The 26,679-nt window shown below is 43.1% G+C and overlaps 1 protein-coding gene across 4 annotated transcripts in view; it reads right to left on the bottom strand.

The window, feature by feature from the left end:
• Positions 1–26,479, bottom strand: part of CLTCL1 (clathrin heavy chain like 1) — a 43,218-nt gene extending 16,739 nt beyond the window's left edge. For all 4 annotated transcript variants that reach the window (XM_088135382.1, XM_088135380.1, XM_088135383.1 and 1 more), the window contains exons 1-19: positions 26,267–26,479; positions 19,451–19,658; positions 13,367–13,635; positions 13,020–13,181; positions 12,779–12,892; positions 12,066–12,239; positions 11,525–11,722; positions 9,955–10,155; positions 9,132–9,284; positions 7,351–7,473; positions 6,770–6,907; positions 6,387–6,551; positions 5,059–5,239; positions 4,022–4,185; positions 2,780–2,905; positions 2,227–2,369; positions 1,627–1,861; positions 1,291–1,413; positions 582–727 (exon numbers count right to left, since the gene is read on the bottom strand). In XM_088135382.1, the coding sequence (XP_087991508.1) occupies positions 582–727; positions 1,291–1,413; positions 1,627–1,861; positions 2,227–2,369; positions 2,780–2,905; positions 4,022–4,185; positions 5,059–5,239; positions 6,387–6,551; positions 6,770–6,907; positions 7,351–7,473; positions 9,132–9,284; positions 9,955–10,155; positions 11,525–11,722; positions 12,066–12,239; positions 12,779–12,892; positions 13,020–13,181; positions 13,367–13,635; positions 19,451–19,658; positions 26,267–26,308 (3,065 nt within the window). In that variant the 5' untranslated portion in view covers positions 26,309–26,479. The remainder of the gene's footprint in view (positions 1–581; positions 728–1,290; positions 1,414–1,626; positions 1,862–2,226; positions 2,370–2,779; positions 2,906–4,021; positions 4,186–5,058; positions 5,240–6,386; positions 6,552–6,769; positions 6,908–7,350; positions 7,474–9,131; positions 9,285–9,954; positions 10,156–11,524; positions 11,723–12,065; positions 12,240–12,778; positions 12,893–13,019; positions 13,182–13,366; positions 13,636–19,450; positions 19,659–26,266) is intronic.
• Between the last annotated feature and the right edge of the window lie 200 nt (positions 26,480–26,679).

Raw genomic sequence — 26,679 nt, 5'->3', positions numbered from 1 at the left:
CTCATTCTTTGTTACACCCTGCAACAAAACCTACATTTAAATTTTTTTTTAAAAAAAAGCTTCTCTGGACCAGGAGGCTATGACAACAGCTTCCCATGCCCTTATCAGCCGGTGTTTGGATTGCTGCCATTCACTCTATGTAGAGCTCCCCTTGAAGGTGCTTCAGAAGTTACTGTGATGGTATGTGGGAAAGACCTTGGGAGATGGGGAGAGGAGATGCTGCCTAGGGAATGGTCAAATAAGAGGCAGCATAGCCCACAGCGGCATAGTGGGTAGAGCAAGAGGCTCAGAAGAGACCCTCCCTAGTTTCTCGGGCTGTAAAGGAGACAGCAGGAAAATTGTACTTTGAGACTTGCAAGATTGATGTCAGCCTTCCCAGGCAGACCAGACAGGAAACATGACCAGATGAGCTAATTCTACCTTATTGTAAAGCTACACTGACAGAATCTTTTACCATTTGAATGTGGGCTACTTAGATGCCTTGGAGCCAGTGCCACATAAATGCATTCATGAAAATAAATTAAAAAATCAATTATGTCATATAAATATTACACATATAAGGCAGAAAAGTTCTTTCCTACCTGTGCTCACTGAAGACAGAATTATCCAAGACAATCTTTTCGAGCAACTCAATCAGTTCATTTGGTAGGTCAGCTGTCATGAACGCTTTGACTGTCACAGAAACTTCTTCTGGATCTTGAGTTTCCGATAACGCTGTCTGGACAACCTGGTATTTGGAAAAAATGATGCCACTTACTATCATAAGTAAGGCACATTCATAGCCTAGTTTACAGCAAAGAGTGGAAATACACTTTGATATACACCAAAGAACAGAACGTTGATGTGGGAATCAACAACAGAGTGGTAGTAATCGGAGTACAAGATGGTTCAAGGTTTGCTTAGCTTGTAAGTTAATCAAATATGACCAAGACAAGCTGTTTCAGATGTTTTTTTTCCCCACCAAAAGGAAAAATTCTACTTAGAAGTGAGCCAAACTTGCTTCTCCAAATAGCTTTACCAAAAAGAAAAGCAAAAGTCACAAACTGATGAAGTGTGGCATTGCTTTGCGATTGGGCATCCTTAGAGAATGAATGAATGAATGAATGAATGAATGAATGAATGAATGAATGAATGAATGAATGAATGAATGAGCTATGCTAATCTAGTTTAAAAAGAAAAGGGCACATATGACTTTGATGTTGTCTCTATTGAAGAACAGGGCACGTGTCTATTCTTATCCTCAGTCACAACTTGCAACCCGGTTTCGTAGATTCCAAATCTTTGATGTACCTGATCAATGAGTGGTCTCCTGAAGGGATTGTTTTCTTCCAAAACATTGACCCACAGTTCTGGATCTTTTCTTCGCACCAGGTAGCGAGCTTCACTCTTAAACAAAGAATTCTCGTTGCAAACCTGAAAGGAACAACAGGAAAAAGGAAAAGGCCTGGGTTAAAAAATGGCCTTCTGATCTACGGGGATTTAAAAGGATCCTTTCCAGCTTCAAAGTAAGCAACGTGGCCATGCTTCCCACTTGGTGGATTTCTTAAAAAAAGAAAATCTTTTTCATTTCTATTTAGTGTCTACAGCCCTCTGCTGCTTCGTGTCCAAGAGAATGGCAACGCCAACCTTTATGAGCTCCAGGTCACACTGCCCCCTTTCATAGGCAACACAGGCCAGGTGAGGGTCCCTCTTTTCACAGTATTTGCCTACGACGCGGCTGTCGTAAAAGGGATTCTCCCGCAGGAAGCGCTCCGGGTTGTTGTTGCTGTCGATGTAGATTTTAGCCAGGGCGTTGTGTGTTGCGGGTTCTTCGCAGCCTTCGTGGATCCGAGACTCCAGCCAAGGCAGTAGCAACTTAAGCCTTGAAGAAGAAGAGGAAGAGGGAGGAGGAGGAGGAGGACAAAGAGGAGAAGCCTCTTTAGTTCACCAGTAACCAGCTTTTAACTGGTCTCGTTGGATTTATCTTTCTGCAACGTCTCTCTCCCAACAGGACAGCTTCAAAAAGGAGAGGGCCCTTTTCCCAAGCAGCAGCTCCAGCTTCAACCCACTGTAAACCTCCTCAGGGCAAGAAGGAACACCAAGTTTCCCCCCCCAGCGCCTGTATCAACCATAATGGTTGATGTGCTGGTTTTAAAAAGCAGATACAAGCCCTGAGGCTCTACAGGTGGAACAAATTTAATCCTTCTTTGGAAACAAAAACATTCTGAAGACCTCTGAGGGTCTTACCTGTTTCTTTTCTCTACTTCAGCGACCAATTCATCTGTTGAAAACTGGCCTCTCACTACCATGATCAAGTTCTTAATCACGTCTTCAGAACAATCCACGTCTAGAAGTCCTCCCACAACTGCAGGGATACGGCTTGGGTTTACCTGAAGGAGGCCAAATTATTGATTTTCAAGGCTTGCAAATACAGTAAACATCTTCCAAGTCAGGAACGTTCCAAGTTCAAACCCAGAGCACCATTTAAAAGGGAAAAATATCACAAACAAGACCTAGCTGAGGCCCACTTTCCTTTAAATACCCTCTAGTTCCGTTACCGCCATACATGAGTGCCGAATGCTTACCGCTTCTTTTCTATAAAGCTGTGTTTCTCAACCTCAGCAACTTTGAGATGTGTGGACTTCAGCTTCCAGAATTCCCCAGCCTGTGTATACATACATTCTGGGAAATTCTGGGAATACTGGGAGTTGAAGTCCACACATCTTAAAGTTGCTGAGGTTCAGAAACACTGCTATGAAGGATCTACTTAAAACATTCTTAACAAGGAAATGCCCAGTACCTTCTGAACATAGATCTCAATGTACTTCTGTAAGTTGTTACGGTACAAGTAAAGAACCAGGTCATGAACGAAGTCAAATCTATCGCAGACAATGATCAAGGGAAGCTGGTCTGTAAGCTTGGCTTCCTACATCAGCAGAAAAAGAAACACCCCCCCAACAAACATAAGTCAGAGACTATTATGACCAGAAGAACAGTAATACATCATTCCCTGACCTGTGACCCCATTAAATGGAGCGATGGAAGATGTTATCAGCACATCTCGAAGATAACAACAAAACATGAATTCAAGCCTGAAAGAAGCCATAATTTGAGGGGGACTCCAGTTAATCCCAAAGGAACTATTTTTATCACCAAGCTTAACAACGGGACAGTAATATACAAGAAGGAAATGTATTTGTTACCTTTGAGAGTGCACCCTTGTGCAAAAAAAACCCCTTTGTTCCTATATTTAACATATACTATGTTTAAGATCAAAGTGCCACATTTCACATGCTTAGTTAACAGACTGTCCCAATGTTGCTATTTATGTTTATTTATACACATGCATTATTTATGAAAAACACACAGGGAGAAAATCCTTTCTGGGAGCCCCCTTCATTTTAGAAATGGACTCTCCCTTCCTCTTATTCTGTCTGGACTATTTTGGTAGCACGGCTTTTCCCAGGCTATGAATCTCTCTGCCTCTTGAGATTGTGGTTTATTTATCTCCTCGGGGAAGGAAAAATCAGCTTCCTGCTTTATCCCTGAAAAAGGCAGCCACAAGATTAATTTCCCTGGATGGGACGAAAGACTAGCAGAGAGCAATCCAAAGCTTTGCAAATCTTCCCCCTGCCATTGTGACTGGCAGATATCCTCACAGGTTAACAGTAGATCAAACAAAGGGCAGTGGTATTTGAAGACTCCAATCAACTTCTCCGTTTAATGCCACCCGCTTTGCGAAGGTCGCCCGCCAGAATTAACCCACCTTGATGAAGAACAAAACCAGAGAAGCTACCACCTGCTTTGTAATTCTCTGACAAAGGGCTGTATACTCCTATTGTCTAAAACAGTGTGTCTCAACCTCAACAACTTTAAGAGGTGTAGACTTCAACTCCCAGAATTCTTGGGATGCTGGCTAGGGAATTCTGGGAGTTGAAAGCCACCCATGCTGGCTGAGGAATTCTGGGAGTTGAAGTTCACACCTCTTAGTTGCTGAGGCTGAGAAACGCTGGCCTCAAAGGTGGAATCCACATAATCCTACCTTCAGGAAGTTTTTCACTCGTTCTGGATTGTAACAGTTGCTTTCACGGCAGATCCTCTCAACTTCTTTGATTTGGCCAGTCTTGCAGGCAGCCTGGATATATTTAAAGTGGACATCCGGATCCTGGCTGAAGTTGACAATGGAGCCCAGGAAATAAAAGAGTCCTAGACACACAGAGAAACAAGAGGTTACTGGCCATGCAGAGAAGAGATATTCCTTTTTTGCACAAGCCAGAAAATTAGCAGGCAGCCCAACACTTAATAAAATATACTCCACCAGGTCCTTTGGATGTATGTGGCTTTAATTTTGGCTATAAAAGCAAGGAAACAGAAAATGTTGAAAATGCTTCCCAAACTCACACAGGTATTTTGGCAAGTTTGATGATGGCTAAGAACAAACACGTTAGTGTTGGTTCCTTTAAACCGAGCATAGGGTATTGCTCTCCTTGTAGTACTGACTAAATTAATCCTATCAGGTTAATCCTGATCTTCTAGTGATTCTCTTTAATCTGTCAGCTCGTCTTCCAGCCAGTTACTTTACATTCTGGCACAGCCAGAAAGATTAAACACTTCAAGGAATTTCTCTGACTTTTAGTATTGGAACTACCAAATCAGACATGGCTTGGCATATTGTACACCAAAACCGCTGCCAAGAAACGTTACTGGATGTGATGAGACTTTTGTTTGCTTTGATATACAGCAGTGTTTCTCAACCTTGGCAACTTGAAGATGTGTGGACTCCAATGCCCAGAATTCCCAGCATGGGTGGACTCCAGCTCCCAGAATTCTCCAGCCAGCATGGCTAGACTCCAACTCCCAGAATTCCCCAGCCAGCATAGTTGGCTGGGGAATTCTGGGAGTTGAAGTCCACATGTCTTCAAGTTGCCACGGCTGAGAAACACTGACTTAGAGGCTTAAAAATCAGCTGCCATTTTGCATTTTCATACATCCATAGAACGCACATCATTCCCTACTGGATGGTGTTGTCAAGGCAAGGTTATAGCAAGCCACTCTTGTAATTTCATTTCCTAGACGTACCTTCATAGCTTTTGAAGGATTCAAAGAGTTCCACAAGGGACTGGGTGCCCAACTGTTCGTGATACTTCGAAGCTACCTGAACGCAGAGCTGCAGATTTTGTCGGATGTTGGCAGACAACATAGCGCGTAGGCACTCGACGGAGTCTTCAACGGACAGGGAGCCAAAGAAATTCACCAGCCACTGGGGGGGAAAAACCTCCAAAGCTAAATATGTAAACAGATGCACACATAATCTATGACACGCAACCCAACAATCCACACTAGGAACAAGTACTATGTAAAGAACTGTGATCTGTAATCACATTTTGAATGTTTCAGAACCATGCCGGATTTCAACAATACCCCGACTGGGTTCACACATGATATTAAGCCAAAATGGGGCTTGCCTGGTTTTGATGCAGCAAGTTAAACAAACCCAGCTGTTGGGACTGGTATGATTTATAGCTTTGCCAGTCCAGCCAACTATTACCTGCCCAACAAACCATGGTTGAAACAAAGTACGTCTTAGTGCAGCACTGAGCCCAGGAATAACTGATACTAGAATCTACATTCCTCCAAAGAGGGTTTAGATTTTACATCCAAAACTGAATATAACATCAATTGCAAATATAACAGCCGGAAATTACGTCAAAATATTGGTGGTACAATAAAGGTTTCTATCTTAAGCTGAATGCTGAGTACTATGGTGTTCCCTATATTGTTACTTATTATTGTTTGCACATGTTGAGGCAAAGGGAAAACAGAGAGAGCAAAATAGGCAACAACTGAAAAAAAAAGGGGAAAAAAGGCTATTTGGTTTCTAACTTCCCCCTTTTTGTGCTTTTAACGTGGAATGTTCATAAACATTTAGGCCCCCTTAAATGATTATATTTGCCATGCTGGGTGATATATTGTATGTATGGGAACCATTCTTGCTTAAAATGGGTTAAACATCTGTTGTGAATATATACTGTTCATTTTGGCTTTGCTTCATATTCTCCGAGTTTAAGTTCCCCATCAGATATTGTTGGAATTCTGTCTCTCTTCCAGGGCTGGGCAACACTTGGTCTCGCTGCCACGAGCATCTGTCTCCATAAGACTACGCTAGGAAGTCATGAGCGTTGTCCGAGTTTCATTGCCTGAGTGGGGATTTGAGCCCCAAACGTCTTCAGCTACTGCGGTCCTCTGACTACTTCGCCAAAGTGTAGGAAGAAGCTACCAATTTCTATGAGCAGAAGGGGGAAGAGGGATAGAGGAAGACCAAACAGTAGCAGGGGAAGCAAGAAACAGCGAAGAAAGCAGTGGAGGCAAGGATTCTGTTGGCGCCATTCAAATGCAACTTATCTTACCTCTGGATTCAGAAGGTGGGTGTGCACGACAGCACGCTTGATATCGTAAAGATCAGTGTAGTGTTCCAAAGCTCTCTGTAGCAAGCCAGCTTTTTCACAAAGCTGGGCAATGTGGGCTCGATCGTAATGTGTGAACATCTGATTTCCCAAAATGGCATCAGCAACCTAAAAGAGCCAAAAAAAAAAGAAGAAGAAGCTTAAGTCAATGGTGGTACACGCAGATGGACCTCTATATGGAAGCATTAAAACAAAAATAAGAAAAACCAGACCGACCGGCCACGCAGATTTGAAACTGTGTCTAGAAGAATGGCAACTGTCCTCTTCACGAGGAAACGAGATGGTGCAACTTCTAAAACCCTGTTGCAGGAGGGGGAAGCAATTACCTGGGGAGCATGAATGAGATTCATCTCTAGGAGACGAGTCTGAAGGTGGCCTTCAGCAGGACGGTTGTTTTTCAGCGCATCCAGCAGGAAGGAAGTGCACTGCTGAATTAAACTGTTCTCCATGAACACATCGACAATCTACGGCAGAAGAACATACGCCTCTCTTTCAGTTATGTCAACCATCACACTGCAACACGCTAGAGTCACTTCCTCGTGAGATGGGGGGGGGTCCAAATTTGAAATATAAATAAATAGACTAACATTACTTTTGTCTTTTGCACCCTGGAAATGGCCCTGCTTCCATTGTCTGAAGGAAGGTCAGTCAAACAATTCTCACTCCCTTCAGAGTTATGCCTCTGAGATCAGATTTTCCTAAGAAAATGCAGGCATCTTTTCTTCTTCACTGCACTTTCCACAAAGAGCAATCCATTCTTAACAGGAATTATAGAACTCTCCAAGTTTGTTTGCTTCAGAGACAACGACGTGCTTAAAGTCTAAGTAAATTCAATGAGTGTCTAATGAAACCATATTAAATTTCAATTTATCTTCTAGAACTACCAAAGTCTGAAAGTGCCATTTACCTGATTGATGTTGGCTAAAGGCTCTTCATCCTGAACCAACATCTGAGCAAACTGAAGGCCCTGATCTGGGTTGACCCTCATCACGCTTCTCAACAAGAAAATCCAATCTGGGGTATAGCCAACCTTTAAAATAAGATATCACGTTAGTTTGTTTGGGCTGACGGTGGGCTGAGAGACCAAAGGATGGGAACTTGAATTCAAGAACTACTTAGACTTGTGCAGATTCTCCCACTGGAAGTTCTACAAGGCCCCTTTCTCAAGTCACGTGTGTACATGCCCATATGAAACTGGGAACAAGATCACACAAATATTGCTTTATGATCTCGTCCCCTCTGCAGAGACAAGACTAGGTTCACACATTACATTAAACTGTCAGGATTTTCTTTCTCATGGGAAAGGATTCATCCCGTTATCTTTACAACAATAACAAATAATATTTTGGCTACAGAGATCATGTGAGAAACACCTGTTATTGTGTGTTGTGTATTGTGCTATTTACTGCCACCTATTGGTGTGTGTCTGCTAGTTACCCAGTGGGGGTGGCATGGGGATATAATATAATGAGAGGAAAATGTTCCGCCTCTCAGTGGGTCTCAGTGTGTATGTGTGTATAGCTTTAGCTCAGTATAGCACCGTGTAATCATTTTTATGGACTATGTAGTTGTAACAAAGTACCAAGTAGTGTACCTCTTCTCTGAGAGTTTGTAGCTAGAGATTTTGTTAAGCTTGTGTTGCTAATAAGTCTTGGATGCTACATTACATGAGAAGATGTGTTTTTCTTTATATTTTGTATGATATTTGCATTTTATGGAATTTTGCATTTTTATCAATAAACACCAGTTAGTATATATTTTCTAACTGGATTTCTTTGGGAAACAAGAAATGGACATTGCATTGTGAACAGCTGCAATGTTGATGTGTAACTTTTGTTTTGTTTTTTGATGTGTAACCTGGGTAACTTTTCCTGGAGTTTTTGCTGCGCTCTGCACAAACAGGAGTGTTTGTGATTTGCACTCTGCTCGACATAAACCAGGGGGGTTTCAAACTGTTTTGCAGAACCCTAGAGGTCTGGGAGAACCTGATGGGGTTCCATTATAGACTAAGGGCAAACAAAGAACAAACAGAAGGTTCAGTTGAACACAGCCAATTTTCTATCACTTAGAGCAGGGTTCCCCAAAGGGGTCAATACCGACCCCCAAGGGTCAGTGGGGCCATTCATCATTACTATTGTTGTTAGTAGGAGTAATACTATTAGTTAAAGTAGTATTTATTAAATTATTTTCATATCATAAATGTTTGGGGGTCAATGAACAATCTGAAACTTCATGAAGGGGTGGATGAGGTGAAGTGTTTGGGGACCCCTGACTTAGAGCTTTGCTACTTAATGAAAAAGTTTGAAAACTCTTGCATTAAACCATAATCTGGCTTGCGTAGTTCGGGTTTATATGATGCGCAGACCAACTACGGTGGTCTCTAAATCATGATTTATGGATTAGTGAGCTGTGTGACCTCAGTTAATGTGGTTCCTGTGCATTTTCTTATGTCAAATAATTAGCAAGGTAAAAAAAAATCATGTTAGTGCCCAAACTAGGCTCCATTAAGATCACCTGACTCGAACAGAATCCAAGCAAACTGAGACTATTACATCTCATATTTCCAAAATATGGGAATGTTCCAAGGCCTTTTGTTATCTCAGGAAAGATAAAATAAAAAATGTGTTGACTTGCAAGGTGAAGCATTGCACAAGCATGTACTTTTAGACTGGAAGAAAAGGTATTTACCTTTTTGGCGTAAAGAACAATTTTCTGGAACTGACTAGTTTCTGCAAAACACTGGATTACTTTGTTTGGTACATTTGCACGGAGATAAACACTGAGGGCAAGGGTTGGGTCAGCAGCCTTTACCAAGTCACCCAGCTCTTCGGAGCACTCCAGCTGAAACAGAAGACTTCAGAATCAATGTAAATCAAACTGTTAAACTGCATGCTACTTGACGGAAGAGGGCAACTAGATCAGCATTTCCAAGTTACTGACACCATGCCCGCCTCTGCAAATACTTTCACTTCCCAGCGACGTCCAAACCACCACAACTGTTGCTGTTGGCAGGATACGACGGTCTGCATCTCAGTGACTGACTCTGCTGCTCAGGGAAAGGACGCCAGCTATTGTTAGCTAGACGATGGTGCCAACTTCACGTTCATTTCAAACAGGGAGGGAAACACCCTGTGCTTCCCCCAGAGCCTTTGGTGAAAATCATAAATAATTTTTAATGTATTGATAAAGATAAATTCAACAGAGAAGGAATAATCTTAGGGGGTTTAATTAAATCTGTTGAAATTCAGTATCAATGGATTGCAATCCAATTAAGGTTTTGTCCTGTTCCTGCCCACTTCCTGAAGAACAGCTAGTTTGAAGACACTCTCCACCCGCTCCAAGTGCTCACAGGTAAGCTGAAGTAGAGAGCAAGACCTGAAGCAAGAGAACCAACTCTCTCAAGACGGGTAGATTGGAGAACTTCACCACATGTCGTGGTTAAGCCTAACGATGCATCTTTGTTTGTAACCTAATGGGTAGCAGAATCACAAAACCAAAGGTGATGGCTCACCTTGTCTTCTTTCAACCATTTTTCTAGCAGCTGCTTACGGCCTTGCTGAAGGACGGGACGGCAGAGTTCCAGAGATTCAAATTTGTTGAGCTGGCCTTGGTCAAGGAGGATACCAAAGTACTGCAGTAAGGGCGAGGCTTGTCCAGGTTGAGCTGGGACACTCTGAAACTTCCGGATGGTGTCGCTAGTGCGCAGGATGCCCTGGACAGTGACACTGGATTGTTAATGCGGGTTTTATGGATTGTCCCAAGGGAGGAAATCTAGAGCAAACTCAACTGCCCATTTTAGAATACCAAGTTGAATCAAGTCAATGTTGTCAGCATCCCATTATCCGCAGGGATTAAGCAGATGTTTCAGATGGTCCTAATCCCAGCTCTGCTTCACAAAATCAAGAGTCAGCACCCAGAGTTTGCGTCCGTCCGTCCATCCATCCATCCATCCATCCATCTCTATCAAGAGTTATTCAGGGGGAGAATGCCTCTGAACATTGGAGGGCTCGTTTAATTTTCAGAGTAGCAAGAACCACTGCAGAACTGCCCACTCTGAATTGTCTAACTCTGGGCAATTTTTGGAAGCGTTCCAAATCTCTTTTGGTTCTGGGGAACCTACTGAAAACTACAATACTTGACCTGCTTAAGTAAAGGAGTCAGTGCTATCCAACTCAGCAGGACCCGCTTCAGCGCAACTAGCCACAGCTGGCTTCAAACTAAGGACAAGGCGCAGAAGCAAGTTGATTCTGTTCAAATGTGTATCAGAAACATATATGCTTTGAAACACTAGAGTAACCACCATCAGAGTTGGGAAGGAAGAGAAAGAGAAAAATTACATGTCAGAATTCAGTAGGGCTACTAATTTGGATTCCAAGTCAAGGCCCTCTGCAGTGAACTGGGGACTGCAAAAACCTGTAGCAGTTGTTCTGTCTCCCTAAAGAACAGCCAGTGTTAGAAGCAAAAACAAAACAAGAAATAAAGTAGGATTTGGGACCATCTGCTGATTTATACAATCCAGAATATAGGTACAATGCTCCCCTGCCATGCTTGGTATAGAAAATCAATTGGGCAAGATGGCGCATTATTTCAATGATCTTGTGTTACCTTCCCAGCAAAGGGCCTTTTTCTTGGCTAGAGTGAATGCTTTTCCTTCTAAGGTGCTCCTTGGAAGGTATAAACACATTCCCATCCATGACGGGCTCTGTCTTTGTGGCAGCCCAGATACAATCTATCATATCATTTTTGATTGTTATTTATTTGTGTCTCTTCGACATGATTTGCTTCTAAGACCTTTGCAGGGCAAATATCCTCTGAACGATGTGGATCCTGTGTCATCCTGCCAGTATTTGCTTTGTGATGCTATACCTGAGATTACCCAAATTGTTGCTAAGTTCCTGGAGGAAGTGTTCAAAAGGAAATGTAAGCATTGAGTATTGTTTTCCTGCTGTCATCCTTATGATATGTTAATTCCTTGTATTTTAATGTTTGCAATGCCAATAAAGGTTTGAATTGAATAGGTACAATGCCATCTATTCATACACATACCTCAACACACATAGATACCTTCAAAAACAATTTACCTTGGGTGCAGATGCGGCCACTTTGGCCGCGTCTGCATAGTTCCCCTGCGCAAAGAGAGTATTAAATTTTCTGGCAAAGAGTTCTTCTGCTCCGGCTAAGTTACTTCGGATAGCCATCCGCAGACCTAAGTCAGGATTCTGTAGTACATTGGTGGCATAGTTTACAATGTTGTCTTCTTCCACACAAACAGAAAGGACCTATAAAGAGAGAGTACATGATGAAATATGGCAACTATGGTCAAGGTAGTCAGAGAAGATCCAGAAGTTTGAGTCCTCCAAAAAGGAGGCATTGCAATCGTAATTTGGCTTGCTGTCTTTCCCAATCTCCAGACTACTGAGAATTCTTTGAACTGAAGTCCACACATCTGAAGGGTGCCCAAGCTGGGGAACGATACAGCCTTCTCCAAGACCTCATTTGTCTGGCTACTTGTAAAAACATTCTCATAACTATGGCCATCCAACACAATGGCTTAGCCAGAAAAGGCACATTTATACCGAGACCGGAGAAGGCTAATTTCTAATCTTCCAGCAACAATCTTACCTGTCCTTTTTTATTCACCCCAATAATTCCAGAGGTAGGTTCATGAGGCGAAGTTACAAATATCGTTTCAGCGCTAATCCGGTTCATGTAGATGCAGATGCCAGATTCCAAATCATACATGTGTATGTATCCGTATTTTGTGATCAGATAGATAACACCATGCTTTGTTCCAATCTGTTAAACATACAAGAAGAGGACCATATTATCTGTCCAGAAAGTACTTACTGGGCCGTAAGTCCTGTTGATTTCCAGCTTCCCAAGCAGGAACATCATGCCTGAGAGGAGAGTGGCTTCTTCAAGAGAAGATCCCAGTAACATTATGAATGCGAGCAAATGAACTAGCCCAAATTGTACAATTTGAATATTTTAATTTAGGACTGTATCCATAATTATCTCATTTTCATCTTCTGCTCTTAAATTTTCTTTGCATTTCTGGTTGGTTTCTTAAATAGAATGTTAGCAATCATGAACATTTTTATGAATAGATGATTTAAAACCTGGAATAATTAATAATTATTTGCTGATAGTTGTTTACTTTTGGTGCAGACGCTGCCACTCTGGTTCATTTGCATCGTTTTCCTGCAGAGTTCGATTTGTCTCGTGCAATTCTGCATATTAACGTAGCATTTCAGACAGCCTCGCATTTTCTAATCTATATTGCCAAGAGGGTATAAAGGGCTGGAGAAGATGCACCCTACTCCTCATTCATTTACCTGCATTGCAACTGGGAAATCTGTCTGCGCCTCTGGAGGGAAAAAAACATCAACTGCTTTTTTGACAAAGGGCTGGTTTCCTGTGGCAGGTTGACCCACTTCGATTATATGAAGCTGAAAAGAGACCATGAAATTACAATCCACTCTTTTGCTTGAAATAGGAAAACGGAATGACAGCTTGCAGGGGGCGAGGGTAGGGGGCTGCTTACATTTATTCTAGCCACAGCTCTCGTTTAGTTACCTTGCCTCCTGCAGGGCTTCGCACAGCAAAACAGAAAAGAGTGGAAGGCTTGGCATTTCCTTCTATTTTGAATTCAGCAAAGGCTGCAGCGTGCCCCTCTATTGGCTGGGAGACTTTGCGGTCCACTGAATAGAGCTGCATGGCACCCACCACGCGATTTTGCTACAACAAAACCAGAAGCCTCATGACCAAGTGTTCCAAAAAGATTCTGCATAAAGCATAAAGATTCTGATCCATCCATTCCAGCCCCTCCCACCACAAGAGATTGCCCCCTCCGAATTCAGCAGAGCTGGGATCAAAAAGGTTCTCCTCAATATGCTTCAACCCTCCTTCACAGCTTTCTTTACCTGGGCCGAGATGCCAATTAAGAGTAACCACTTTTGATTTTCATCTGTTCTGTAGTTGATGATTTGGCACCCAGCAAGACTGGCGTGTCGGTCAAACATCTTTTGCGGCAGGGAGTCTCCTTCCATGCTCCAGTGATATACTGCAGTCTCTGTCACTAAAGCGACGGTATTCACAGAGATCCACTTCCAAAAAATCACTTCTTCAGCCATGGTGTGGGCTTTCATTTTACTTTTCATCTCTATGTTAAAGATCTGGAGTGTTTTCCCCGCTGGGTTGCAAGACAGAAAGGCAAAAAGAATCACAGATCTCCAAAATATTCAGCCACACTTACTTCTTCTGCACGTTTGTACAGTTTAAATAGGGTTACAGTTGTCAACAGTCTTGGCAACACATGCACAGAAATGAAGTACTAAGAAAAGGACAGTGTCACTCACTTCAGACAGCAGCTGGAAAAAAAAAAGTTGCTGAATGCTCTCTCAGTAGCAGTTGAAGGGGGTTGGTTCATCTTACCATCTCGAGCTACTCAGCGTGCAGATCTCGCCTGATTCAGAACATGAATTGACAAACTCCTATCTAATGGGAAAGTACTTTAACCACAAGACCATCTATTTCAATGGCTCAGCTCGCTGCATGTGGTGCTGATGTTTACCCACTGATCCTTAAGCAGACACATTCAGAGCTCAGAAGTGAAAGTCAAGGGTAGCTGCCTAAAAGGAATACATAAACAGTCATCTGGTGACGGGGCATCACTTCCAAACTTCCAAAATAAAGACCTTTAGGGAAAGAAGAAAGACAATAGGCCTCTTCATGTTTACGGCATGTTTAAACGTGTACTAACTTGCTCTTTTTGCAAAGCCTTATGGAAGATTACAAAAAAGGTTTTTTCCCCCTTAGTGTTAATGTATGAGTAGCTTAAAACAGATTTGTTCCAACTAATATTGAAATACCCTTATTTTGCCTTGCTTTTTCTTCCATTTATCTCTAGTTGTGCCCCCCACCCCCACCCCAAATGGACTGCATCTATTAAGCAGCATCCATAAATTGTCTGAAAGTGTTTAATTAGCAGCCAGGTTATAAAGGATACAACCCAGTGGCTGCAAGGCAGGAGTAGATCTTATGCTGTATCACACAATCAAAGACCAGCAAGCTGGTTGAGCGGCTGGAAGGTTATAAGCAGTATGTTCACCCTTTTGATTCATTTTAATTTAGCTTTATACAGCTGTGGCCTTTTCATGCACACACTATTTTGTCTGCATACTGCAAGAATATGGTTCATGAATAAAGCCTGACGTTGGATTCAGTCTATGGTCACCGTTGCATGACCACTTCTAAGTAAACCAGCTTTGTGGTGAAATGTCACTTCCATAAAGAGGGTCTCAAAGGAAATACTCTACATTCTATAAGCTTTCTGCCTGGGTGTGTTTTCTCTCAGTTATGACTGCAAAGCAACGGGAGCCTGGGACCGCCAAAGGAAGAAGCAGGAAGGATCAGGGATCAAGGAAAAACAACATTTGCCGGTGGCTTTAATGCCAGGGAAAAAAAGGCGGCGTGAAAAGCTATTCCCCAAGTGCTTAACCCATAAATGAAGCGGTCACCAGTGAATTTCAAATCCCCATCCAGTTTGGCATTGTGTTATTTACAAGACACAAGATGCAGCAGGTAAACCAGACTGAAATGGAAAAACGTTCTCTCAGGCTTTCTTCAAAGAGAAAAGAAAAGGAAGCAGCAACTCCAAGCATTGAAGAATGCAAGGACCATTATTTGGGAGAGAAGGTTTTAAGAAGAAAACAGCACTCATCACCCCAACAGATGATCAATTGCAAAAAAAAAAAAAAAAAAAACCTCCTATGATTTGCTTTTTAAATATTTTGTTCCACTGTAACTACAAAGAATCAGGCTCTTATCTGCCAGGGCTGTGCGTCCTTCAAAAGTGATACGGTAGAAGGGCTCCAGATCTCACGCCAATACAGTGCGCCTCTCATTAAATGAGATTTTAAAGCAGCAGTATCTTTCCTCGGGCTCATGTCTAAAAAATGGGGGCTGCTTTAATGAGCAGCAGAGAGATGCAGTACTCATGCTAGGACCAGAGCACTTCTCCCCTATTGCTTTCACAGCATGCATTGCTTTGCTATCTGTATAGCTACAATAGCTATACATAACATCTCATACAATAGGGAGTTAGCTTCTTGATACCAAGTATTGAGGAAGATGAGCAGAAAAGTATTATTGCATGAAGGTCCTACTCGTGTTTCTTCCCCATAGGCTTCAATCTGACAAGAACATATGGAATCAACAAGACTCTGGTTTGACCTGTCAGTGGTCATCATCTGTTTTTAACGATCCAGTTTACTGCAACCTTAAGCTAAATAACTTAAACCAGTGTTGTCCAAACTTGGCCACTTTAAGATGAGTGGACTTCAACTCCCAGAATTCCCCAGCCAGCCATGCTATTCCCCATGCTGGCTGGGGAATTCTGGGAGTTGAAGTCCACTCTTCTTAAAGTGGCCAAGTTTGGACAACACTGACTTAAACCAAAGCTTTGGGGGCTTCAACTGCTGACAACATGCAACCCCAGGGAAATTATCCCACTTTGTTCTAGAAAATTCATCTCTCAGAGATGCTATTTGGTGGCTCAAAGAACTACAAGCAGGATCCAGAGAGAGAAAACTCTCATATATCGGCAAGCTTCTTTGAAGTAGTACAAAAATACAGCTGAGATCAGAAGGAAGCGCCTAAGGAACCATTGATATACATCATCTAATCCTGCCAAACTGCCATTTCCTTTGGAAAATCATCAAGTCCCCCAAAGCCATAATTTACTCCTTCTGGAATCAAGATGGACTGGAGGTCAGAGGGATGGAAAACAGTATCTCACCTGTTCTCCTATTTCCTGGACCTATTTCTTTCTTACAATAAGGAGAGATGCTCGTGCATCCCAGGCAGAAATAACCCGCGCTTGCTTGCAAGGCAGGACTACTGAACACAGCCTGGAAAAGTTATGGAGGAAGCACCTTTCCTCAAAAACTGGAAACCAGCTGCTTGGAATCTCCTTGGATTACAGGGGGGCATATCATCATCCTTTTGTGGATTATAACTACATGGGAGGGCATAATGGGAGACGGGAGAGTCAGAAGCTGGAACATAAGAGCATATTTGTAATAGAACCCTTGAGAGGGTCAACCCCAACTTCCCACTCAATGCAAAAATCCCAATTAACACATCCCAAATGTTTTTACGGCTAAATATACCTCCCTTGGAAGAATCTAGTTCAGTTCATCCTTCGCTTTTCCTAAACGTTCAGCTGTATGTTATTATTTCTATTGCTATGCAAATAGCATATTTGTAGGCATCTTTTTCTGTGCCAGAGTCAAGAAAAAAAAGGAGATGTAGAATCTACTACGGTAAATTGCAAAGAGGCGGCTCTATTGTTCCAGGAACACCATGAAGTTGGCTAAAATTACAGAGATAGATCATGGCTCTCCATGATATATTGACAAGCCCCTGGAACACTGAAGTATTAGTCTTTTGTAGCGAAAATGTCTTGGGGAACTAAACAGATCTGATTTATTGTGGGATAAGCTTTTTGAACTACAGCCAGTACAGATACAGGCAGCGTTGTTACTGGTTTCAGAGTTCATACATACTGGTACTGGGGAAGAAACAGAAGGCAGAGGCTGAGATGCCATGAAATAGAAGTGACAGTATTTGTATCAGTCACCTGTTCAACTGTTTTGAGTAGTGATAGCCTCCCCACAAGCAAGGAAGCCCCAAACATTGAGTAGGTTAAAGACTGGAACATGCCAACAGAATTCAGGGGTAGAGCAATATAAGAGAAATCTCACTCAGCCTTTCAGCAACGTTCCTTCCAGCAGATTATATTGTCTGTTGCCATCCCATCAAGGAAGCTTAGCCACAATAGATTCTAGCCTCTAAAAGGGATTAATCTAAAGCTGCAAGTAACACAATTGAATGATATTGCTTATCTTAAAAAGGCAGGCATCTGTTCTCTATTCAGGTGAACTAAAAAACAAAATAAAACACGCACACAAACACACACAGGCCTGAATAGGTTGGTTACATCCAAAGGGGCAGGGGGAGAAAAGCTTTGAACACTTTACATCTGTGGAACAGAGAGCACAAAACTGTGGTTTCTGCATTCCCATGCTGAGTATATGGAAATGGCTTCTGTAAAGTGCTGCATTTCCCCATTCTGTTCAACATGGAGGTGCTTTTATGATACGTTACAACCAGAAAGTGCTCTTGAGGTACAGTACAACGTAGGTGACATAGATACAAGGACGAGAATGCTCTGATCACTGGGGAATGCCACATGCAATCCAGAAATGCAATCTTTATGCACACAACCACATTCTTACCACAGTTCAGAGAAGCATTACATTTCTGAAAGGCTGGGATTGTTATGTTCACTGTTTGTACAAGGAAAGCAAGCTTCAGGCAAGGCATAATATGTGGGCTCACCATAGCCCCTATCAGCAAGGAACATTTGCATTGTACTGCTAAGGCAAGATTTCTTTTGCTTTAGGACAGAACTTGATTTATGTAACTCTTGGACATTAAGGCTTTGAGCCAAACTACAGTTCTGCAGCTACCAGTGAAAAGGGGCTGTCAAAGCTACTCCCTAGGGCTTCATGTATTTAAGGAAAGAGGAGGAAAAAAAGATATGGCAGTGCTACAAATGATCTTGGTGGGGTCACAGACAGTGCTCAGTTTCTACACTCAGTTATTTCTGTTTACCTACAAACTAATATGTTAGCTAGAACTGTGTCTCAGGTTGTCACTAAATATTAGCTTTCCTGGTCAATAGACTGATTCACAGGGGGCCAAGATAATTGGAATTAAAACATTATGAACGCTGAATCTTTGATTACTGCTTATAGTAGGGTTATTCCACCCACGCTGTGCCTTCACACCCTGCCGATACCCCCAGATAATTTTTAGCAAGCTTGCAAACAGCAGTTGCTCACATACAGATGGCTCTTGCTCTCTCCAATAGAATTGATTGATTATATATGAAATCGTGGACCCCTGCGAGTTTTGTCATGAATTTCCGGGACCAAAGACCACATTTAAAATCAAGACTAGCACACAAGACACCATGCTAGCAAAGGTCTCTCATAAAAGTATTGTGACTCGATTCCTTGCTATTAATTAACTGTACGACGATGGGATGAATTTGCTCGTAGCCATTCCTTGGTACAGTTATAACCAGCAAGTCGTGAAGTGGTATTTCACAAAGGAGGATAAAGATTTCCCCAAAATTCAAGCCATCACATCTAGATCCCAATTAACTAGACCGTTAAAGTGCCCAATTGCTCCCCCCCCCCCCAGATTTCAGTACTTTTTATGAGATTAGACCGTTCCATACTGTTAAACATAAAGTTTGCCAGGACAAAGTTAACTCACCGTCTGTATTAAGACAAGAATGCAGGAAGAAAAGCACACAGTCAGTTGACAGTGAAATTATTTTATATCTAAAGAGTTGGTGTGCCTACCTGCAGAGGGACCTTTTAAAATGCTGATCAGGCAGCACCTGGATTACAGGTTAATTTGCAAGCCAAAATCAAGCTCCCACAGAAGCAACACATATCACTTTTATTTGTTGCAGCTAGAACTGCTGCGTAATCTAAGCTTTATCAGAGATGTTTTAAAAAATCAAGCATAGTTTCATTAACCAAATGTTAGATTCACCGTTTCGAAGCGACTATGCCATAACTTCTGCTGAAGAGGACTATCATGTAGAAGCAGTCCTTGGCTGGGCAAAGCTTTCCGGAGACTTGGAAATGACCGCACCTGAAATCTTCTGTGGCCTGAAATACCTATTTTCTAATCACGGTGATGTTCTCTTAAGATTAATTTTTGATCACACCCTTTGGAAAGCCCTATGTTGAGCAGACTTCCCCAATCCCTTCCTCACAATTCAGTTTCACGACTGCCATTTTCAGCCTCTCACTTTTAGAGCTATTGTCAGCAATTAATGGTTCGGGTCTTACAGGCTAAGTTTCCTTTCATATTACTACTGTCCCCCAATTCCATTTCAGGTAAAAGCAAGTCAGCAAACGTACCTTTCAGAGCAATTACTTTAGAAGCAGGATTCATAATGGCACTCTCTGCAGAGATAGGACGTCTAATGGGAGTTGTTGGATCACTCATGTCTACAATCACAACCTGTGCTTGTTCACCAACTTTTTCTCGGATGCAGATGAATTTATCCGATTCCATTGTTAACGTACTGAACCCAATGTTAGCTGGATTAATTCCAAGATTTTGGAGCTAAAAAGGAAAAAAGAACAGCCATTTTGTTAGAAGGCTTCTGAAGCCAATTCATTTCTTGACCTGATTTTTGAAGAGTAGAGAAGAAGAAGAAAACAACTGTCTTAGCTACCCAACAGAATCTCAAACTTAGTGTCCACTAAATGTATTTCAACTCCTAGAATTCCAAACCAGGAAAAGCATGCTGGATGGGAATTCTGGAGACTGATGTTCCAAGAAGGCACTGAATTCAGAAAGAATGCCCTACAGAAATTCTTCAGGAGTTCATTCTTTCTACAGTGAGTTCATGTTCAATATCTGCAAATATATCAGAAAGGAAAAGGACAAGCTCCCTCAAGCTATGCACAGTTCTCAGTAACTACTCAGACACGTCCATGTATTTTTCTTGGCGGTTACACAAAACTGGCTTGCCAGAGACTTCTTGTATGATGTCTTTCAATGTTCCAGTGTAGCCTACAGCCTTGGGATTTCATGTCTCCCATTCAAGTTCTAATCCAGTCCAACCCTTAGTTTAAAGAAAGAAAGAAATAAAAACAGCCAGGGATGGATAAATGGTCTGTAAATACTCAAAGACCTACCCAAAGCATATACAGTACAAATGAAGGAACATGTAGTGTTTGAAAAATTCTGCATTAGTCACTAAAAGAACATTTCTCTAATATCTTACAAGGAAGGGGAAAATGGGAGGCTAGGCTTCCAACACTGTACACTTATTTTGCCCTCTTAATATTAAACATTCTCATGGACTTCTCACGGAAGCTGCTTAATAACTCTGTCCAGTAATCTATTTATAGGTAGCCATCAATTATTATAAAAGAAGGCAAAAAACAAAAACACATTACAGATTGCAATATGGAACACCAAGCAAACAAAGGGCTCTTACTACAGTATTTGTCATGTTTCTGCAGTATTCAGTTATGGCAGTGTTTATTTCTTACATCAGCAAGCTTGTTCCCTGCAACTATGAACCGTTCTCAGAAGTCCTTTTTATGCAGTAATGCATAAAAAACAGGAGGCACAAAGACAGCATCTAAAAAGAATTCTATATTCTGTTCTACAGAAGACACAGCATAGATTTCAAGCACTAAATATCTTGAACATCCAACTGCCAATGCTAGTATTAAGCAGATCCTTGGAGTCATCTGCTACAACTTCTACATAATTTTGGTCTCAATTACAAACGAGTCAAAAATTCTCATCACCCACTCTTTGACTTCTGCAATTCTGAGCGGAGTGGTTGAAAGCAACAGCTCTCTGTTCTGGAAAACAGAAAATTGAAGCCTGCTCAGCCAGTCCCTATCTAATCCTCCTCTTGTTTAAGGAAATTTTCCCCTGGTGAGACCATTATTCCAATATTCTATTACCTGACTAAAAGAGAAAAGTTCAAGCAACTCCCTGGGAAACTGGTAAGAGGAGGTTTACTGTATTTGTTATCCTTATCGCAGAAGTATAAATATTTTGACATATCTCCCTTCAAGTTGAAGCCTACTCACAAGTTTCCCTTTAAAATCCAAGTTAATTTTTTTCTCAAAATTTTCATAATCTGTTCAATCGTGTCCGATTCTTGGAGACTGCCTGGACAAGTCCCTGCAGTTTTCTTGGCAAGATTTCAGAAGTGGTTTGCAACTACCTCCTTCCTAGGGCTGAGAGAAAGTGACTGGCCCAAGGTCACCCAGCTGGCTTTATGTCTAGGTGGGGCTAGATTCACAGTCTCCCGGTTTCTAGGCTGATGCCTTAACCACTATACCAAACTGGCTAGCATCTAGCAACATAAGGCAACGGAGTCTCCCTCTAAGTCATGTTTGCCTTAACAGAAATTCTGTTCTGCACTCTACTGCATCCCAATCCTGTATAAGTCTTTTCTGCAAAACAACTGGTTAAGTGAAAGAAAAAAGAATTCCCATAAAGACCTGCAAGTACAGTGGTACCTCGGGATACTAACTTAATGCGTTCCGTGACTCTGGGCGTATCCCGAGTTGGTCGTAACCCGACGCAAATTTCCCCATAGGGTTCAGTGTAAATCCGGTTAATCCGTTCCGCCCTCCGAATTTGGTCGCACCCCGAAGCAAATTTTCCCATAAGATTCAATGTAATTACCATTAATCCGTTCTGGCATCTGTGGACCACGCGTCAGGGGTGGGAAAACGGCCAGGCGCAGCACGGTGTGGCGGGAAAACAGCCAGGCACGGCAGTAAAACAGCCGGGCGCGGCGGGAAAATGGCTGGGCGCCGCACGGCACAGCGCAGCGGGAAAACAGCCGCGGACCACGTGTCAGGGGCGGGAAAATGGCCGCGGACCACGTGTCAGGGCGGGAAAATGGCCATACCCCGAGGCGGAGTTCGCACATCAAGGTAAATTTTTGCGGCCGGAGCTGGTCGTAACCCGAAAAGTTCGTTAGTAGAGGCGTTCGTATCCCGAGGTACCACTGTACACTAAAAGTATACTAAAAGAGCAACTGATCCTGAGCAATCAATGGCCCAGACATTCCAACCTAGTTCCACATATAAGCCACAGTTTGTTTAACCAGGGTGTGGAGCCACAATTGACCAGGTTCATACAACATGCTAAAGCCGTAAACCAGGGGCATGCAAGTGTTTTTCAGCTAAGCACTACACTTTCTGTTTTAAAATACCTTCCAGCTTCCACAAGTTGGTGGGATCATAACAAAACCATCAAATCCTTTGGGGATACAGGTAGTCCTCACTTAGCGACTGCAACTGGGACCAGCAACTTGGTCGTTAAGTGAAGTGGTTGCTAAGTGAAACCACTATTGTGCTTGTGATCTTACTTCAGCTTTCCTTTGCCTTACAGGCAATATAAATACAAGGACTGGTTGCAAAGTTACTTTTTCATCAAGTGCAAGTGCGAACAGTCACTAAACAAGGTGGCTACTAAACAAGGACTACCTGTACTTATAAATTACAATAGCTGGACTCATTTCCAATTCCTACATGGTTTGGGAGGGAGAAGCCAAGGATTCTGGTTCACATATCACAAACTAAGCCAACAACAGGTTGACTCTTCACGTCATTCCTGCTAGGAGGAAGAATAAAGGTGAAACAAGTAGCCAAATGTTCCCTGCTAATACAGCCACTGTGGTGTAGCAAAGAAAGTGTCAGACTAGGAACAGGGAGACCCAGGTTCTAGTTCCCCATCAGCCATGGAAGTTTCCAGGGGCCCATCACTCTCTCTCAGTGGGGTGTAATAGAGAAGGTGGTGGACTAGGAGTGGGGAGACCCAGGTTCTAGTTCCCCATCAGCCTCAGAAGCTCACTTTGGGCTAGTCATTTCCTCTCAATCCAACCTACCTCCCAGAGTGGTTATAAAGAAGAAAAATGGGAACAGGAAGCCCTATATATGTTGCTTTAAGTTCCTGATATAAATATACTCAAAATTCCAAAGAATTCTAACTCACTATTATATCTAAATGGAGCCCCTTCCACATAGCAACTCAACAGATATTGAGCAGATAGCTCTACAATGCTAATGAGTCAAGATTGTTTCTCAAGGTTTTAAATGAGCTTTCAACTGGATATCTGTTCCCACACAATTAGCTGGAAAGAATGGATAAAATCAGCTGGAATGTCTCAGCTCCCATTCTTCAGGGTAAAGAACTGCATTCTCTGAAGGAATTAGTCTGTCAATAAACATTTCCCTCGCATAATTATTTGCAATCTACTCTTCAAGAATCTGTAGGTGTCTTCAGTGTTCACCAAAATGTCTTGCAGACTTAAACACAGTATTTTGTACCATTTTTCTTATGTTGATATATATATATCCTTGCATGGTTTTAATACTAAGACAACTCCAATAGAAGAAAATATCTAGCTCAGGGTTGAACTGTAGAGTCCTTGGTGCTCTGAGCTTGGTTGGCTGTTTTTATCCAAATAAAACAACTAAATCTATTAAAATAACCTGATCATGACTCCACATGAAGTTAGTGGGTACTAGTATATAGTCAATTTACCATTTATACTAGGCTTAAAGCAAACAAAACTCTTATGGATCAGAAACTTTTTTTAACTAAGGTGATCAGATATTTTAGAGAATGTCAATGGGTTTAGTTTCTCCAGAACATTTCAGAAAGGTGCAGAAATTAAAAAAAAAAGAATTCCATTGTTTCCAATAAATTTAGGCTTCCACACAGAGCTTTCTCTGATTTATGTTCAGGTCACATCCACTGAATTAATCTAATTCACCTAATCATATTTATTTTTTCATAATTTTAAACCAGTATTAATGAGCACTCATTACTTTGACTTTCCTCTTATAAAAATAGGTGATGCTTTAGAATGTGAAGTTGCTCAAGGAATTCAGCTGTTTGCAATTCAGGCTCTGTAACTGACTGACAGTTTGGCTACTGTTGTAACTCAACATGTGAAACAGCAAAGAAATTGCAAGAGATGCAGCAAATACCAAAAATAATATGGCAATGGCAGCACAGCAATGTTTTTACGTACAAACTCCCATCTGCCCTAACCAGATTGATCAAGAGTACAACTCCCAAAGGACACCACGCTGCCTACACTTAGCTACGAGGTCAAGTTAAGAGTGGGGAGAACCAAGTTCAAATCTTGAGTCCATCCTCCCTGGGTTGTTGTGAAAATAAGGGAGGAAGGAGGCAAACCACCAACAGCTCTTGGGGAAAAGATAGAAATTGGAAACTGCATACCAGGAAACATTCAGCAACATGGAGATGGAACAAATTATACAAAACCTAAACTTTCTAAAAAGGAAATGTGGGATAATTGTAATTAAACTTGTCAAGATTTTTTTTTTAGAACAGTTACATTATAGTCTATGGTAGCCAAAAACCAGAAGTCTGGTGGCCCCTTTTCCAACCAACAAATTTTATAAAAAGGTATAGATGAGCTACAGCTGACGAAAGCTTTTACCTTTTAATAAAATTTGTTGATTGGAAAGAGTTAAGAACTCCTCCCAATTTTAGTCATGGGATCGGGCTTTCATCCCAAAAGACTGGTATGTTCTGCAATCAACTAGAATGTTAGACAGAACAGAAACACGGTGACTGTGGCCACAACTTTTCTTGAATTCTGGTCCAAGCTTTCAACACTGCTGGCAAACTGAATTAAGGCTGCAAGACGATGTATACGTTGGTGAACACGGCGGGACCTCTTCCAAGTAAACGTGTTCAGACTCACGCTGCAGAAGAGTAGTGAAGTTCTCAGCCAGGCATCGCAACTTACATTTCCACGATTAAAGTGTTAAAATAGTTGCCGTTTCTCAACCAGAACAATCTCAGGACATCATGCCCATGGGCCCTCACATCTGCAGATTCTACATCTCATTAAGGAACCCCTAAAGCTGCTGAAATAACTTGCCAGGGAAGAACATAAAAAACGAACGCCGGGTCCTAAACATGAGACAACAAAGCAGGGCAGGGGGTGGGTGGGTTTGGAAATGGATGCCTTTGAACCCAGGGGCAAAGGGAGGGGCAAGCAGAGGGTAACTGGCAAATCCACTTCCTGTTCCCTCATTCATTTAGCAAATTCCTTTAATTCCTGCCACAAACTCTTTTTTTTTTCCCCTTCTCAGACTGGCGCGGCTTTTCCCCGTGCCCAAGTTGCCTCTTCTGCCTGCCAGCTCTTTTATGCAACTCTCTGCAGCCCCTCCTATGCTGGCCTGGGAGAAGAAGGGAAGAGGTGCCTGCAGAGGAGCACCAAGGTTGGGAACCCAGCTGGGCAGTGCCCGGTCTGTCTGGTCCAGGGGCAGGACTGAAGGTCCCGGAGCTCAAGCTGCTGCCGCTGCTGCCACCCCCTTTGCAGATCCAGAAAACAGAAGGGCACAGATGTCGCACCCACCCCCAGGCCGAAACCCAGCTCCACTCTCCTGCCCACCCCCCTTCATTCCTCGTGGTGTAGTAATGCAGGCAAGAGCCTCCCTCCTCCTCCCTCCACACCCAAAAAAAGAGGAGGAGGAGGAGGAGGAGGAGGAAGGGAGCCAGTCATCCAGTGACTCTGCACAAATCCCTGCAATCAAAACTAAAGGAAACCCCCCCCAGAAGCACCTACTTCTTACAAGTGCAGCAGCAGACTTCCCCCCCCCCCAGCTTGCCCACCCTCCAAGGCAAAGCCACAAAAATTTTAAAAAACAACAGCAGCAGCCTTCAGGTCCTTCTCTTCCTCCCCCCCTTTTGCATGTGTGTAAAGGGGGGTGCATGCATATAAAAGGATCTACAAGCCCCCACCCCATCTCTCTCTTTCTCCCCCCCTTTAAACAATACAACGAGGCTGCCTTCGGGCCGCCTTGCCAAAGAAAGAGGGACCCCAAAGGGAGATGCGCCCCTTCCCAAAGAGGAATCCCTACCAAGACCCAGGAGGGGGTGCTTCCCCCTTTCCCTTGCATCACACCTCCCCCAAGAGACTGGCCCCCCTTTGCAAGAAAAGGGGGGCTCGTCCCCGACGCCCCCAAGGGGGTCGCCTCAACCCCCCCGCCCCCAAGGGGGTCGCCTCAACCCCCCCGCCCCTACTAGGCCGCAGCCCCCCACCTTTCCCCCTCGTCCTCCAAAGGTGGGGGGCTTCGGGGAGGAAAAGAGGAAGACCTTCCCCCACAGACATGCTTCTTCTTCCGTCACCCCCCCATCCTCACCTGAAAATGCTCCTGAAATCTTATGGGGAGGATTTGAGCCATGGTGGGGGGGCGGGACAGCCCTCTGCGGCCCCCCCAAGGAAGAGAAGCGGGTGGGGGGCGGGCAGGGGGAGAGAGGGCCGTTCCCGGGGCGAGAAACGGGGCTGGAGGTCCGGGAGCCGCCGCCGCTTCACTGCCCCACACGCGCGCCCGGCAGGGAGGGGTGGCGAGCCGCTCTCCGGCGGGGACGGCACTGCGCAGGCGCCGAGTTCCCCCCTCCCCTTTTTCAAGGCTTCGGCTCCTTCAGCCGCCTCGGCGTTCCATCAGCCCCGTTCGGTGGATCCTTCCGCGCCATCCCACCCGCGGAAAACGAGGGTCCTCCGAGGAAGAAATAGTCCCTGGGCCAGCTGGCGCTCCGGCCGCGTCTTCTTTCT

Source organism: Python bivittatus, unplaced genomic scaffold (genome assembly GCF_059951505.1).
Source record: "Python bivittatus isolate LINGU-HERP-01145 unplaced genomic scaffold, Pbiv_v1 ctg000100_np1212, whole genome shotgun sequence".
NCBI classification, from domain to species: Eukaryota; Metazoa; Chordata; class Lepidosauria; order Squamata; family Pythonidae; genus Python; species Python bivittatus.
This window is presented reverse-complemented; position numbering and strand designations above follow the sequence as displayed.